General features: G+C 42.6%; 1 protein-coding gene across 1 annotated transcript in view; it reads left to right on the top strand.

Moving 5' to 3' along the window:
- gcn1 (GCN1 activator of EIF2AK4) overlaps window positions 1–12,732 on the top strand; it is a 41,728-nt gene that overhangs the window by 7,195 nt on the left and 21,801 nt on the right. The window contains exons 8-32 of the mRNA XM_061730492.1: window positions 104–281; window positions 371–445; window positions 1,157–1,285; window positions 1,375–1,425; window positions 1,513–1,611; window positions 1,711–1,884; window positions 2,727–2,879; window positions 2,976–3,068; window positions 3,148–3,223; window positions 4,951–5,110; window positions 5,246–5,435; window positions 5,521–5,645; window positions 6,840–7,018; window positions 7,131–7,224; window positions 7,310–7,423; window positions 7,517–7,715; window positions 8,259–8,411; window positions 8,563–8,741; window positions 9,663–9,743; window positions 9,858–10,001; window positions 10,148–10,272; window positions 10,876–11,065; window positions 11,164–11,234; window positions 11,342–11,507; window positions 12,262–12,456. Coding sequence (XP_061586476.1) covers window positions 104–281; window positions 371–445; window positions 1,157–1,285; window positions 1,375–1,425; window positions 1,513–1,611; window positions 1,711–1,884; window positions 2,727–2,879; window positions 2,976–3,068; window positions 3,148–3,223; window positions 4,951–5,110; window positions 5,246–5,435; window positions 5,521–5,645; window positions 6,840–7,018; window positions 7,131–7,224; window positions 7,310–7,423; window positions 7,517–7,715; window positions 8,259–8,411; window positions 8,563–8,741; window positions 9,663–9,743; window positions 9,858–10,001; window positions 10,148–10,272; window positions 10,876–11,065; window positions 11,164–11,234; window positions 11,342–11,507; window positions 12,262–12,456 — 3,393 coding nt within the window. The remainder of the gene's footprint in view (window positions 1–103; window positions 282–370; window positions 446–1,156; window positions 1,286–1,374; window positions 1,426–1,512; window positions 1,612–1,710; window positions 1,885–2,726; window positions 2,880–2,975; window positions 3,069–3,147; window positions 3,224–4,950; window positions 5,111–5,245; window positions 5,436–5,520; window positions 5,646–6,839; window positions 7,019–7,130; window positions 7,225–7,309; window positions 7,424–7,516; window positions 7,716–8,258; window positions 8,412–8,562; window positions 8,742–9,662; window positions 9,744–9,857; window positions 10,002–10,147; window positions 10,273–10,875; window positions 11,066–11,163; window positions 11,235–11,341; window positions 11,508–12,261; window positions 12,457–12,732) is intronic.

Here is a 12,732-nt window from a genome sequence, read left to right as displayed (position 1 = left end):
TCCTGGACCTCAGCAAATGGCCAAACTAAGTCAGAAAGTGTCGGCACATCAGATATTTTTTTTGCCTCTTATATATCACAAGCTCTCGTCTGCTGTTCCTCAGAGTGCCCTGCTGGATCTTTACGTGAAAACGGTCCTCATGAGCAAGACAAAACCACAGCAGCACATTCTGGACAAAAGCGGTTCCTTACTGCGTCACGTGAGCCACTCTGAGTTTAAGGAGCTGCTGCTGCCCACCCTGCAGAAGACCATGCTCCGCAGTCCAGAGAACGCTATGCAAAGTGAGCTGCTTTGAGTGTCTGGTCATGTGTTTTATTTCCTTTTCTTTGACTTTTGCAGTCAATTAAGATGCTGTTTCATTCCCTTGCAGCCATCTCCTGCCTGTTGTCTGCTGTAACTCTGGATCTCAGTCAGTATGCAATGGATATCGGAAAGGCCATCGCAAGTAAGACCTGACTACTGATAGTGATGCACCGAAATGAAAATTTGTGGCCGAAACCGAAAATAATAATAAACACTTGGCCGAATACCGAATAACATACCGAACAATGGTTCTTCGCAGTTTTTCCATTTATTTTGCCAATTTTTTCACCATTGCATAAATCAAATAAATGTGCTTTAGGCATGCTTTTCAAAGAAAAAAATCTTTTACAAAATTGAAAGGTAGAAATATTTATTGAACAATGAACAACTGAAAATGTTTTAATTCCCCGCATTTTTGAATATTCCAAATTTAACTTAAAACTGTAACATAGGCCTTGAAAACAAAAAAATGTATTTAGTGCATTAAAGTGCATTGTAAAAAAAAAAGTGCAAAAGAAGTGTATAAAACAAAATAAAGAAAAAGAAAATCAATCCCTTTCCCATACAAGTATTAATATGGGAAAGGGATTGATTTTCTTTTTTTTTTTCTTTTGTTTTATCCACTTCTTTTGCGTCATCTAAACATGCCGTTATTAATTGTTCGGTTTTTTCCCCACTTATTCCACTGAACACCGAAGTGTTTTTTTGCTATTTTCGGCCGAACAATTTCGGTTACCGACCATTCGGTGCATCACTAATTACCGATGCTCTCTTGATTTAGTTATCTCAAGTATATTATGAAAAGATGCTTTGTAGGCGTCATTATAATGGAACTGCCACCTTTTTGTTTCAGGTCAGCTAAAAGCTAATAACGTCCAGCTGATGGAGGAAGCTGTCCAGGCCATGCAGAACCTGGCGAAGCAGTGCAGTGACAGCACTGCCGTGCAGGATATCGTCACACACCTCTTCAAGATCCTGGGAGGTGAACAAGTTCTTCATCCATTTACAGTAGAATGTTGTCTTAATCTTGTTTGGTTTCACTGATGTAAAACTTTATTCCTGTCGCTTCAGGGTCTGAGGGAAAGCTCACAGTTGTTGCCCAGAAAATGAGCGTTTTGTCAGGTGAGAGGCCTTAAAAGACCTTTTCTAACCATGAGACGGACAGAATGAATGATTTAAAGGTGGATTTTTGCATTTTTCTCCCTGAAGGGATTGCCAGCTGTAGCCACCACGCCGTGTCAGGAACCTCCAGTCAGACTCTTAGTTCAGCAGTCACCGTGATGTTCATCCCTTATTTACAACAAGAAGGTATAACTTAATAACCAAGTGTCGGTTGTGCTGCTGGAAGCTCTTTGTGAGGTTTCAGTGTAACGCTTCGGTCCTGAGCCAACTGTCCTCCTTGTTTAGTTCACGAGGGGACCCTGGTGCACGCCGTATCCGTGCTCTCGCAGTGGAGCAGCCGTCTCACGGTGGAGGTTCCCACCGCTCTGCTGGACTGGTTGAAGAAGGCGTTCACTCTCAAGGCGTCCACGTCTCTGGTCCGCCACGCCTACCTGCAGGCCATGCTGGGTGCCTTTAAAGGTAGGCCTGTGTTGAAAAAATCTATTTCCCAATTCTAAATCGATTCTTATATTAATTCCTAAAAATCGATTCATATGTCTAAAGATGTTTTTTTTGGGGGGGGGGGGGTCTTTTATCTATTTATGTAATTTTTTTTTTCATCATTACATTACAAATTTTGGTTATTTTTTTGTTTATCCCAAAAAAAGGAATGTTTTGTTGGACACGAGAATAACTGGTGCCATGTTTTTGCCTTTAAATATGTTTAAAGGTATGAAAACATTAAATTGTTAGGTTATAATTGCATAAATTGTCTATATTTCATTACTTTATATACTGTCTTGGGGTTACATTTGCAAATAAAATGCTAAAAACCAAATGCTCAAAAATTAAAAACCATAATAGACCGAAAATGGAACAAATAAAAATGGAATGTAGGAAAAAATAAAACCGATTTCATCCGTCTCTGTTTCCTCCCTGGATCTGTTTGGTAATTCTGACCCATATGATGTTTCTGAAAGCAGTTCTATCAGCATTCTGGGAGCTGATTGGTCCTTACAGCATCATTAGCTGCCAATACTTGCTGTTGAATCTCAATATAATACTAGTAGTAATATTTTGCATAACTACAGTCATATAATTCATGAAACAGCTCAAAAAACAGTTTTAATAACACTAACCCAAATCAATATCGGAATCAAATCTTGATAATCGATTCTGAATCTTAAGAATCGGAATCGAATCGATTCTTGACATTTGAATCGATCCCCAGCCCTATTTAAAGGTCAGTCCCACTGTGGGAGCCGCGCTCTGACAGACATGCCTCAGCTGAGGTCGGATCTCTCATCACCCCTGTGTTTCAGGTGACACTCTGGCTCAAGCCTCAGACCTCGTCCCCTTGCTCCTCCAGACGGTTGAGAAAGCTGCTGCACAAAACTCCCAGCATGCTCTGCTCGCAGAGGCCGTGGCAGCTTCTGCTCTTCTGAGTCGTCTAGCTCTGCTGGAGACACAAACAGGTGAGGCTTTTGCTTCAGCCGTAACTTGCTTACAGAGTCTCCAAGATAACTCGATGCAAATAAGAGGAGAAATTAATATTTCCTTTCTTTCTGCAGAGGCCAAATTTACCAACTTTTGGAACCTGATTTTGGATGAGAAGAAGCCGCTGTTCACCACAGAGAAGTTCCTCTCCCAGAGCAGTGATGAGAGTAAGGCCATTTCATTTCAGACATGTTGGATTTTAACCGTGCGACTGCTCACCTGACGCATCACGTCCCGTCTCTGCAGCTCTGGTCACCGTGCTGCTGCTCTGTGAGAGGCTGTTCCTGGATCACGCCCCCAGACTGAACACCAGCAAGTCACAGTAAGTCTGTCTTTCTGCCACCCTGTTCCGCTTACAAAGTTGGGTCTCAGAAATGTTGTATAACTTCAACTATGAGATGAAAGCTGATGCTCATTGACCGATAACATTTTATGTCGGGTTACATGTGTGCTGTGGTGCTGAGGGCATTTTAACCAATAAAACAACTATTGAGAGACTCGAGATGACATCATGCTGTCAAGTTGAAATAATATCACACCTATTTATCAATATAGCAACTGATAAAACCTGTTGCCTCTGACTCACTAAAATGGAAAATTGCTGAATATCTATGTATCTTCTTCAATTATTTTGACAATTTGGATTGAAAAATGATTTCATACTCTACATGATATCACATTTTTGCTTCAGGTTTGTTATTTAGCTCTACAGCTCAGCCGCTACAGAACTGCAGAACAGTCTGAACAAAAAGTAAGGACATTTGTTTTTGGTAGATTATTTCTTTGTTGTAGCAATGCTGCTTGGCAATAAATCTTATACCGTTGGAAAGTCGGTTTATTTCCCCTTTAAATGGTAACACATGTGTAAGGAGCATGCATTTGTGGGACGAGCAGCAGAGCTGAGTATGTGGGTTGCACCCATGAAAAATGTTCCACGTCTTCTCTGCCAATGCCAAACAGCTTATTTTGCTGTTGCTGTTGACCCTTGTTTTGGGCTACTGGTACCTCCAGTTGCCAGATTTGCAGTCAAGGTTTGCAGGACGATATGCCCAGACAATCCAGAACAGACTGCGCACAGCCAATCTGTGGTCTTATAGGGCTGCCAGGAGGACTATCATGACTGGTGTTCAGCGTCAGGTCAACATCATACGTCAAAGTGTGGAGAAGACGTGGAGAAATGGAGGCAGTGTGATGGTGTAGGGCAGAATCTCCCTCACTGGAGAAAAAAAAAAGGCTCATCGTCATTGGAGTCAATCTCACAGCAGAGACATCGAGATGAGATTCTGCAACCAGTGGTGATCCCACATCTCCACAGTCTGGGACAGAACTGTATCCTCCAGGATGACAACGCTCGCCCCTACAGAGCGGGTTTATCAGAGACTACCTAGGATGGAAAGGTCTGCGGTCCTGACCTCAACCCCACTGAACACGTGGGATCAGCTCGGACGTGCCGTGCGTGAGCAGCATGAGGAGGAGCTGCCAGCTTGCTGTGGGTGTGTTTGGTTCTTCCACACACTACTGAGGTTCCTGTTTGTTATTGTTAAATTGCAAATACGTGTTGTTTCTTCAAACTTCAATCATCCTACCCACCAAACACCAAAAACGAGTTAAAGTTGTTTGGCACTGGCAGAGAAGATTTGACACATTTTTTATTGGGCAACCCCCAAACTCAGCTCTGCTGCTCATCCCACAAATGCATGTTCCTTACCAATGTGTCACCATTTAAAAGGGAAATAAACAGTAAACATAAACAATGGTATAAAATGTATTGGCAAGAAGCACTGTTACAACCAAGAAATAATCTACCAAACACTCATGTCCTTACTTCTATTTACAAGCACAGGATGTAATGTGCAGGGTTGTTACTGGAGGATGTGCTTCATGCATGATCTTGTTCCCTGTCATTTAAGATCCAGTTTCTTCTGTCAAACCCCACCCATCTCTGTCTCTTTGCTTCTCCTTTTGAGTGTTTTGATTAGCTTTTAATCCAGGTAACAACAGTAGCCCAGGGTTTCTTACCAATGCTTCAATTCAATTTGTGCTTTGTAGGATGTATCACCATGCCACAGTTGCAGCTCTGCTGTCTCGGAGCTGGCGTGTGAGGAAGAGAGCTCAACAGACCGTCAAAAAGCTGCTCTCCTCCCTGGGTGGATCCAGTCTCGCCCGCGGCCTCCTCGGAGAACTCCGCGTGACCATCAATAAACACAAAGTACAAACCAATTACTCGCTGCAGCTACTGAAATTCATGACCAAGTTGAAACTTAGGCTCTTTTTAGATGCACACAAATTACACAATGCTTAAGAAAGAATGGGTTTATTGATTTAATGTTGTAAAAAAAATCAGGTTTTACCCCAGGATGTCCTGGTGTCAGAGTCAGGAGAGCTGACTGAGCTGGGTCGCAGCTACGTTCCTCCCCGAGTCCTGCTGGACGCCCTGTGCACCGTTTGCTGCGCCGCCGGTCAGTGGGGAGACGCCGCCGAGGCAGAGAATGTGGCCATGGAGATCCTCATCATTAGTCACCATCCATCCATAGGTACCGCACGAAGGTGTTGAAGTGGTTTTAAAACCTGCGGTTTGTTGGAATAGTAACCGATTCTGCTCCCATGTTTGATCTCCAGTCAAAGCACGTGCCGGCGTCTGGCCCGTCCTGCTCTCCTCCATGAACATAAAAGCCGAAGAATTCATTGAGAAGAATCTGGACGCCATTCTGCCACATCTGCTGGAGGTCAACGCCGACAGCCAGGTCTGATGATAGCACTTTGCTCCACATGTAAAGTTTTTCCTTGGCAGTGGGGACCCAATACTCCCCCTACTTTCTTTCACTAGCCCTACTTTCTATCACTACACCTAAAAAAGAAGGGACAGATTTTAGGGCACTTGAAATCTTCCCAGGGGCCGGTCCCAATACTCCCACTACTCCTACTTTCAGCACCACCACTAAAATCAGGAAGCTGAGAGCCAAAAGCTGTTTTAATTTCAGCTGTAGCGCTGTTAATATGCTACTTTATTAAGTTTTAATATTTTTTCAGGCGTAAAAGTAACCGTTAAGATCCCCAACCTGGGCTCAGTTTATCCAAATAATAAGAAATTTGAGTACAGACGTGATCGCCAGGTCAACCTGCGCCGTCGTCCCGGGGAGAAACCCGCAGCTCTGTGGAGAATTACCGCTGGCTGAAATAAATCCTTTAGGAAGATAAATGTTGGTTTAATAGATGAAATCTAACAGTTGTAGCTACGCCTGTTAAGAAATTTGCTCCGAAAATTTCGGGATTTCTGCCTGCCGGCTCCGGAGCTGATTTATGGTTCCGCGTTAAATCGACGCAGAGCCTACGGCGTAGGGTACGGAGTACGGCGCGCAGCGCTGGCAACCTACGCCGTAGGCTCTGCGTTGGTGTCACGCAGTTACATAAATCCGCCTTTATTCTGGCGAAGTTGCAACAACGGGAAAACGAGTGATTATGTACATTCACTGAGTGAATATTATGAAAGTAAAATATATATTTCTCGCTAGAAATGTAATCAAAACGCATTTTTATGCAGAAACTAACTCAAAATATTGATTTTATTCACTTAAAAATAAGAAATGTCCGGCATGTTTTTTTTTTTTAATTCAGTCTGCAAATGACGACGAAAAGCATTCTGGGAAATGTTTTTGTCCCTAGATCAGCTAGTCTGCATCGGAAATTCCTCGATCCGTAGGGACAGATTAATAGCCACTACACTACTTTTCTTCACTACCGCTAGGTGAAAAGAGGAATTGGGACACCACTACCCTCACGGGAACGCGCAAAATTTAGGGGTAGGGATGAAAACGAGGGGTAGTGAGAGTATTGGGACAGGGCCTAAAACTCCTTCAGAAATGCAACTTTAGACCAGATCCACATTGGGGCAAGACAAATGACTAAAAATAACTAATGGCCATCTGTTTCTCTAAAAGGCGGTAAAAAATGCAGTGGGCGCCCTCAGCGGCCTCTCCCCCAGCCAGCTGTTGCCGCGGGTGATTGTGCACGTCATCGAAGGGCTCTCCCGACCTGCCCTGCTTCACGTCACCAGAGAGGAGTACGCCATCATGCAGACGCCGGAGGGTCAACTGTACGACAACAGCATCATCCAGAGGTAAAACCCCGAGGTTCTCACGCCACTTTTGGCACCTGAACTCAGCAGCAGCCTCCAGGACTGTGTTTGGTGTTTTATAAAGTCCGGTCTTCTTTGTGTAAACTTGCTGCAGCGCCCAGAAGGAAAACACCAAGAAAGTAAACATGAAGAGGGAGAACAAGGCCTACTCCTACAAGGAGCAGATCATTGAGCTGGAGTTACAGGAGGTAGAGTGACGTCCTCCCTGCACTTTATTGGCTTGAATGTCTGAAGGTATATTTTGAATCCGTCTTCTTCCGTTTAATTTTACAGGAGATGAAAAAGAAAAAAGGCATCAAAGATGAAGTGCAACTAACCAGCAAACAGAAGGAAATGATGCAGTTGCAGCTGGAAAAAGAGTCTGCAATTCGCAAACGACTTCAAGGGGTATAGATCCAATGTCACCAATATCAATGCACAATTTTGTAGGGGGGATATATTTGATTTATTTTTCTTTCCTCGTGAATGCGCTCGGTGCAGATGGATGTGGAGCTGCAGAGTTCGGTGGGTGTGCTGGAGGCCACTCTGAAAGAGAGACCAGCACAGCTCAGGAGGGAGCTCCCGGCCGTGCTGCAGGTCCTGACGCCCCTGCTGCAGTCGCCTCTGGCTGCTCCGCGCATCCAGCTGCTCTTCCTGGACATCGGCGTGTGTCTCATGCCCAAGAACCTTCAGAATCTGGGTACAAGTCCTCTCTGAGTACAAGTCTGCTAAACTCAGCTGTCAGTTTGATATTTGAATGAATGAAGTTTATTCAGTCATGACAACATAAAACACAAAAAAAAAAAAAAAAACATTGTGCACAGCATTAACATTTCATACAAAACCAAAAATGTGTTGAACAATAACTGAAAAGGCATAGGCTGAAGCAAAACGCTTATAAAAGCCTATCCTATAGTACCAACTTTCTTTTTTTGGCTACCGACCTCCAGAAAACCAAAAAGAGAATAGAAAAACAAAGAAACAACAAAAGGCAAAGAAACAATAGAAAAGCAAAGAAACATTTACAGATAGTCAATTGCATATTGCTTCAAAAATAGCTTTACAAACCATTTTCTTAAAAACAAAAAGAGAATGACCTGTTTTTAAATTTATGTTGGCATCATTCCAGAATTTAACTCCAGTAATGGAGACACATCTCCTTTTCATACTTTTCATATTTCAGCTGTGTATTACTAACTCTCCCATCATTATGACCACTTTTTTTTTTTTTTTTTTTCTTTAGCTGAACTTGTGGGTCATGTGACTTTACGTTTGCTGAAGCCTGAGTGCGATTTGGACCCGGCCTGGGAACAGGAGGAGCTGGACACAGCAACCACTCGCACCGTCCTGCTGCTGCATAATCACACCGTTGCACAGAGGGAGAGCAAGACTGCAGGTGAGCTCTCAACGGGTCAAGTTCAGCATCCAGTTCCTGGGAATATTGGTCGTTTTTTTTAGCCGAGTTCCAGTTGAACCACACGAGTCGGCCTAGAAACATGTCTCAGAGCAGGAATACCGACTGCTTCTGTGTTTCCATGTCCCATCAGAAGCAGCTCCGCTGTCGGCTCCCGCCTTCTCCTTCTGCTTCCCTCTCCTCAACGCTACGCTCAGGGATGTGTCGGAGAGCACAGAGGAGGCTGAGGTGATGATGACCAGAGCCCTGCAGGTCATCAATGAGCACTCCCAGCTTCGGGCCAGCCCAGACATCGATGTTGCTATAGACGAGGTAAAAACAAGCAGCTGCTTCTTCTTTTTTTTTTTTTTTTTTTTTTTTTTCTTTCAACATGTTTCTTTATTGGGTAGTCCATGTAATGCATATTACACAATAAACATTGTTTTAAAGGGTTCGACAGAATACCCCGTTTTATATTTTACCACACACGCAAAAAATAAATAAGGACACAAAACTTAACATAACAAACACCTTAAAACACACACACTGCAAAATACGTAATTATAAACAGGTCCCAAAGTAAGTACCAATTACCAATCAAACTGACTGAAGACAATAATAATAATAGGAAAAATAAAGTAATAAAATAAAATACAGGACACACAAAACAACAACAACAACAAAAAAGAAATAAGATAAATAAATAAAATTTTAAAATAAACAGACATAAGAGGAACCCTAAAAAAAATAGACATGGTTAGCATTATCATACTTCCCTATAATTAAATCAGATTAAATTAATCTTCCAAGGATGCCAAAGAATTAACAAAGGAAGAATAGGTTCCCAAATATAAGAAAACTTATCAGAGCAACCCCTAATACTGTATTTAATTCTCTAAATATAAAAAGGACATCAGGTCTTTCAACCAAGAATTGGGAGATGGAGGTTTTTGGTCCTTCCATTGAAGTAGAATACGTCTACGAGCTTTTTTGGTGTACCTGAAGATTTAATAGTTTTACTAAGAAGGAGATTAATATAATTGCTTTTTCCTCTCTTGTAGCTTCTTCTTTTTTTGGTTTGTTAACGACCTTTTAAGTTCCCTGTTTATCGTAGCAAACGCATGTTACGGACCAGTAACTCACGATGGTGACTTTTGTGTTTGTGTTTGAGTAGTAGTTATTAAACAGAGCTGTTTGTGTATTTAGGGGAAAAGAGCATTGGAAATGTAAGACTTTGTGCTATTTTCATGTCAGAATGGTCCTGAACTGCTGCCCCGAGTCAACATGCTGCTGCTGCTCACCAGGGTTATTTCCACAGCCGCGCCCAGACTCCAGGTAAGCATTCATTTCCGATCCAAAGCCTTTGGCTTTCTTTGCTTTCCTCCAGCCTCATCTGCGAACAGAACAATGCACAGGTAGAAGGTCACCTAAAAGAAGTGTTTGTTTCAGGTGTTGGCATCTCAGTGCCTGACGGCGCTGTGTGTGAGTGCCGGAGGAGAAGAGGGCTGCACGGTGGCCGAGCAACCGGAGATAGACGTCCTCCTCAACGCCCTGCTCTCACCCTGCTTCTCAGTCCGGGACGCCGCCCTCAGGGTGAGGGTTCCAGTTCCTGATGCAGATCCTTGTTGATTACTGTATCTGTGACTAGTTATAGAGCCTCCAAGAGAAGTTCAGAAAACCTTAGGTGTGACTTGACCTGTACTTATGATGTATATTAATGCCTAGTTTTTTGCGTGTAGGGCTTGTTGGAAATGGAGTTTGCTCTGCCCACCGATAGTACAGAGGCCAGTGGAATGAGTTTGCTGCGAAGGCTTTGGGTTGCCAGGTTTGATGTTGAGACGGAAGGACGGGCCTTGGCTGAAAGGTATGTAATATGATGACTCGTGTTCCCTCTCCCGCATGTCGTCATAACTCCAAGGAGACGGACCTTTTAATAGTTATTCCATTTCTAAAAATGCTTGTTTTGATATGTCACTAAAAATTATTTGTTTTTGATTGATTGATTTTTTTTTTTTTGATTGAATTGTTTATTTCGAACACATAAGGAAAAAAATATAAAATTTTAAAACAAATTCAAAACATACAGAAAAAAAGCAACAACAACAAAAACGTAATACAAACAGGAAAAAAAAAACGTATTTAACCCTGCCCCTTTGTTACCTCTATCATAAATTAAACATAAATATTAATAATAAATAGCTGCTAATTTACCTATTAGGCTACCGATTTTCCCATTGGTTGTGCCTTTGCACCTAACCAGCTAACAAACACAATATTTCCTTAACATAGCTCCTCCTCAATCAAATAACTTCCCAGAACTTGCTTTTTGTACCGTTTTTTAAATTGATTTATATTTGTACATTGCTTCAACCCATCACCCAACCCATTCCCTAGATCCACTCAAACTTCATTTTGAAAAGTGTAATTGTTGAAATTGATCAGCAATGTGTTTCTTCATCCTCTTCAGGCTCTGGGAGTCTCTGGATCTGGAGTTGGTCTCCGAGCTGTGTGCCCTGCTGATCGGAGACATCACTCACCACGAGGAGGCCATCCGTTCTGCCGCAGCAGAAGCCATGTCCAGCGCCGTGTCCCAGTACACCGACCAGTCCGCCACAGTGCTCGGCCAGCTCACCGAGCTCTACCACCAGAAGCTCTATGTAAGACCTCCTGTCGTACCCTCTCGCATAGATTTTTGGAGAAAATTTTTTTTTTTAACCACATGACCGATTTAACCCCGCATTTTTCCCATCTGAAGAGGCCTCCTCCCATTCTCGATGCCCTGGGCCGAGTGATCTCTGAAGCTCCACCCGACCAGTGGGAGGCCCGGTAAGAGATGAGCGAAAGTTTGGTCTTGATTCAGGTTTTTGTTTCTCCCAACCTGCCGGTGAAAACCCTCTGCAGTGGTCACATTTTCTTCCTCGTGCTGTCTTCAGGTGTGGCATCGCTCTGGCTCTGAACAAGCTGTCTCAGTATCTGGATGAATCTCAGGTCACCCCTCTCTTCCTGTTCTTTGTCCCCGATGCTCTGAATGATCGGCACGCTGAGGTGCGGCGCTGCATGCTGGACGCGGCGCTGTCAGCACTCAACACTCACGGGAAGGTACCGTTCACTCGTGCTTTGTTTTTTTTTTTTTTTTTGAAAGTATTTTTATTCGTTTTTTTTAAATCGTACAAGATACAATTTGACATGCATTTCAATACATTTCAACATAATCCCACCCCATTGCACCACATTTTAAACAAACAAAACACAAATGAAGTTAACAAAACAAACAAAAACTTACAAAAATAAGAAGAAAAAAGGGAAAGGGGGGAAAAAAGGGGGAGGGGTTATATCTATACATTGGAAATGTATGAGGTATCTATCTTTTCAACCTGATCTAGAACTGGTTGCCATATACAGGACTGTCTCAGAAAATTTGAATATTGTGATAAAGTTCTTTATTTTCTGTAATGCAATTTTTGAGATAGGATATTTGAGTTTTCTTAAGCTGTAAGCCATTATCAGCAATATTAAAATAATAAAAGGCTTGCAATATTTCAGTTGATTTGTAATGAATCCAGAATGTATGACATTTTTGTTGTCGTAATTGCATTACAGAAAATCACAATATTCAAATTTTCTGAGACAGTCCTGTAGAATAGAAGTTGAGGGCACAGCATTTTGTAACATATCAGATATTTTCTAAAGTCAGATGGTGCAGAAGATTCTGATCCATTGACTGAAAGTTGGAGATCTGTCTTTCCACTTAAGCAGTACGAGCCTTCTAGCCAGTAACATTGGTGCTTTTGTTTATGACGCGGTTGCCATTCGTGTGTCTTGTGCTTCATCTGGCATATCTGCTTTCTGTCAGGATAACGTGAGTTCCCTGCTGCCAGTGTTTGAGGAGTTCCTGAAGAATGCCCCACAGGACGCCAGCTACGACTCTGTCCGTCAGAGTGTGGTCATTCTCATGGGATCGCTGGCCAAGCATCTTGACAAAAATGACCCCAAGGTCAAACCCATCGTGGCCAAGCTTATAACTGCACTCTCGACACCTTCACAGCAGGTAAACAACTTCCCCTCATCAACCATCTGGAGATGCTGTATTCTTATATTCACAATATTGTCCTTGCAGCACTTTATACGGTGGCCGAGACCCGCCATTGCTGAAAATAAAAGTAACGATGCAAATATAAATAAACCCCAATGCAAATAAAATGAAAAAACCACGCAAATAAAAAAGCCACAACAGAAGTGAATTACTGGGGACTATTTTTGCCGATGCACCAGTGTTGCACATTAAAGATTACACGTAGCGACGTTGAACAGTGACCTTTTCACT

This window comes from Cololabis saira, chromosome 9, assembly GCF_033807715.1.
Source record: "Cololabis saira isolate AMF1-May2022 chromosome 9, fColSai1.1, whole genome shotgun sequence".
In the NCBI taxonomy this organism is placed as follows: domain Eukaryota; kingdom Metazoa; phylum Chordata; class Actinopteri; order Beloniformes; family Belonidae; genus Cololabis; species Cololabis saira.
This window is presented reverse-complemented; position numbering and strand designations above follow the sequence as displayed.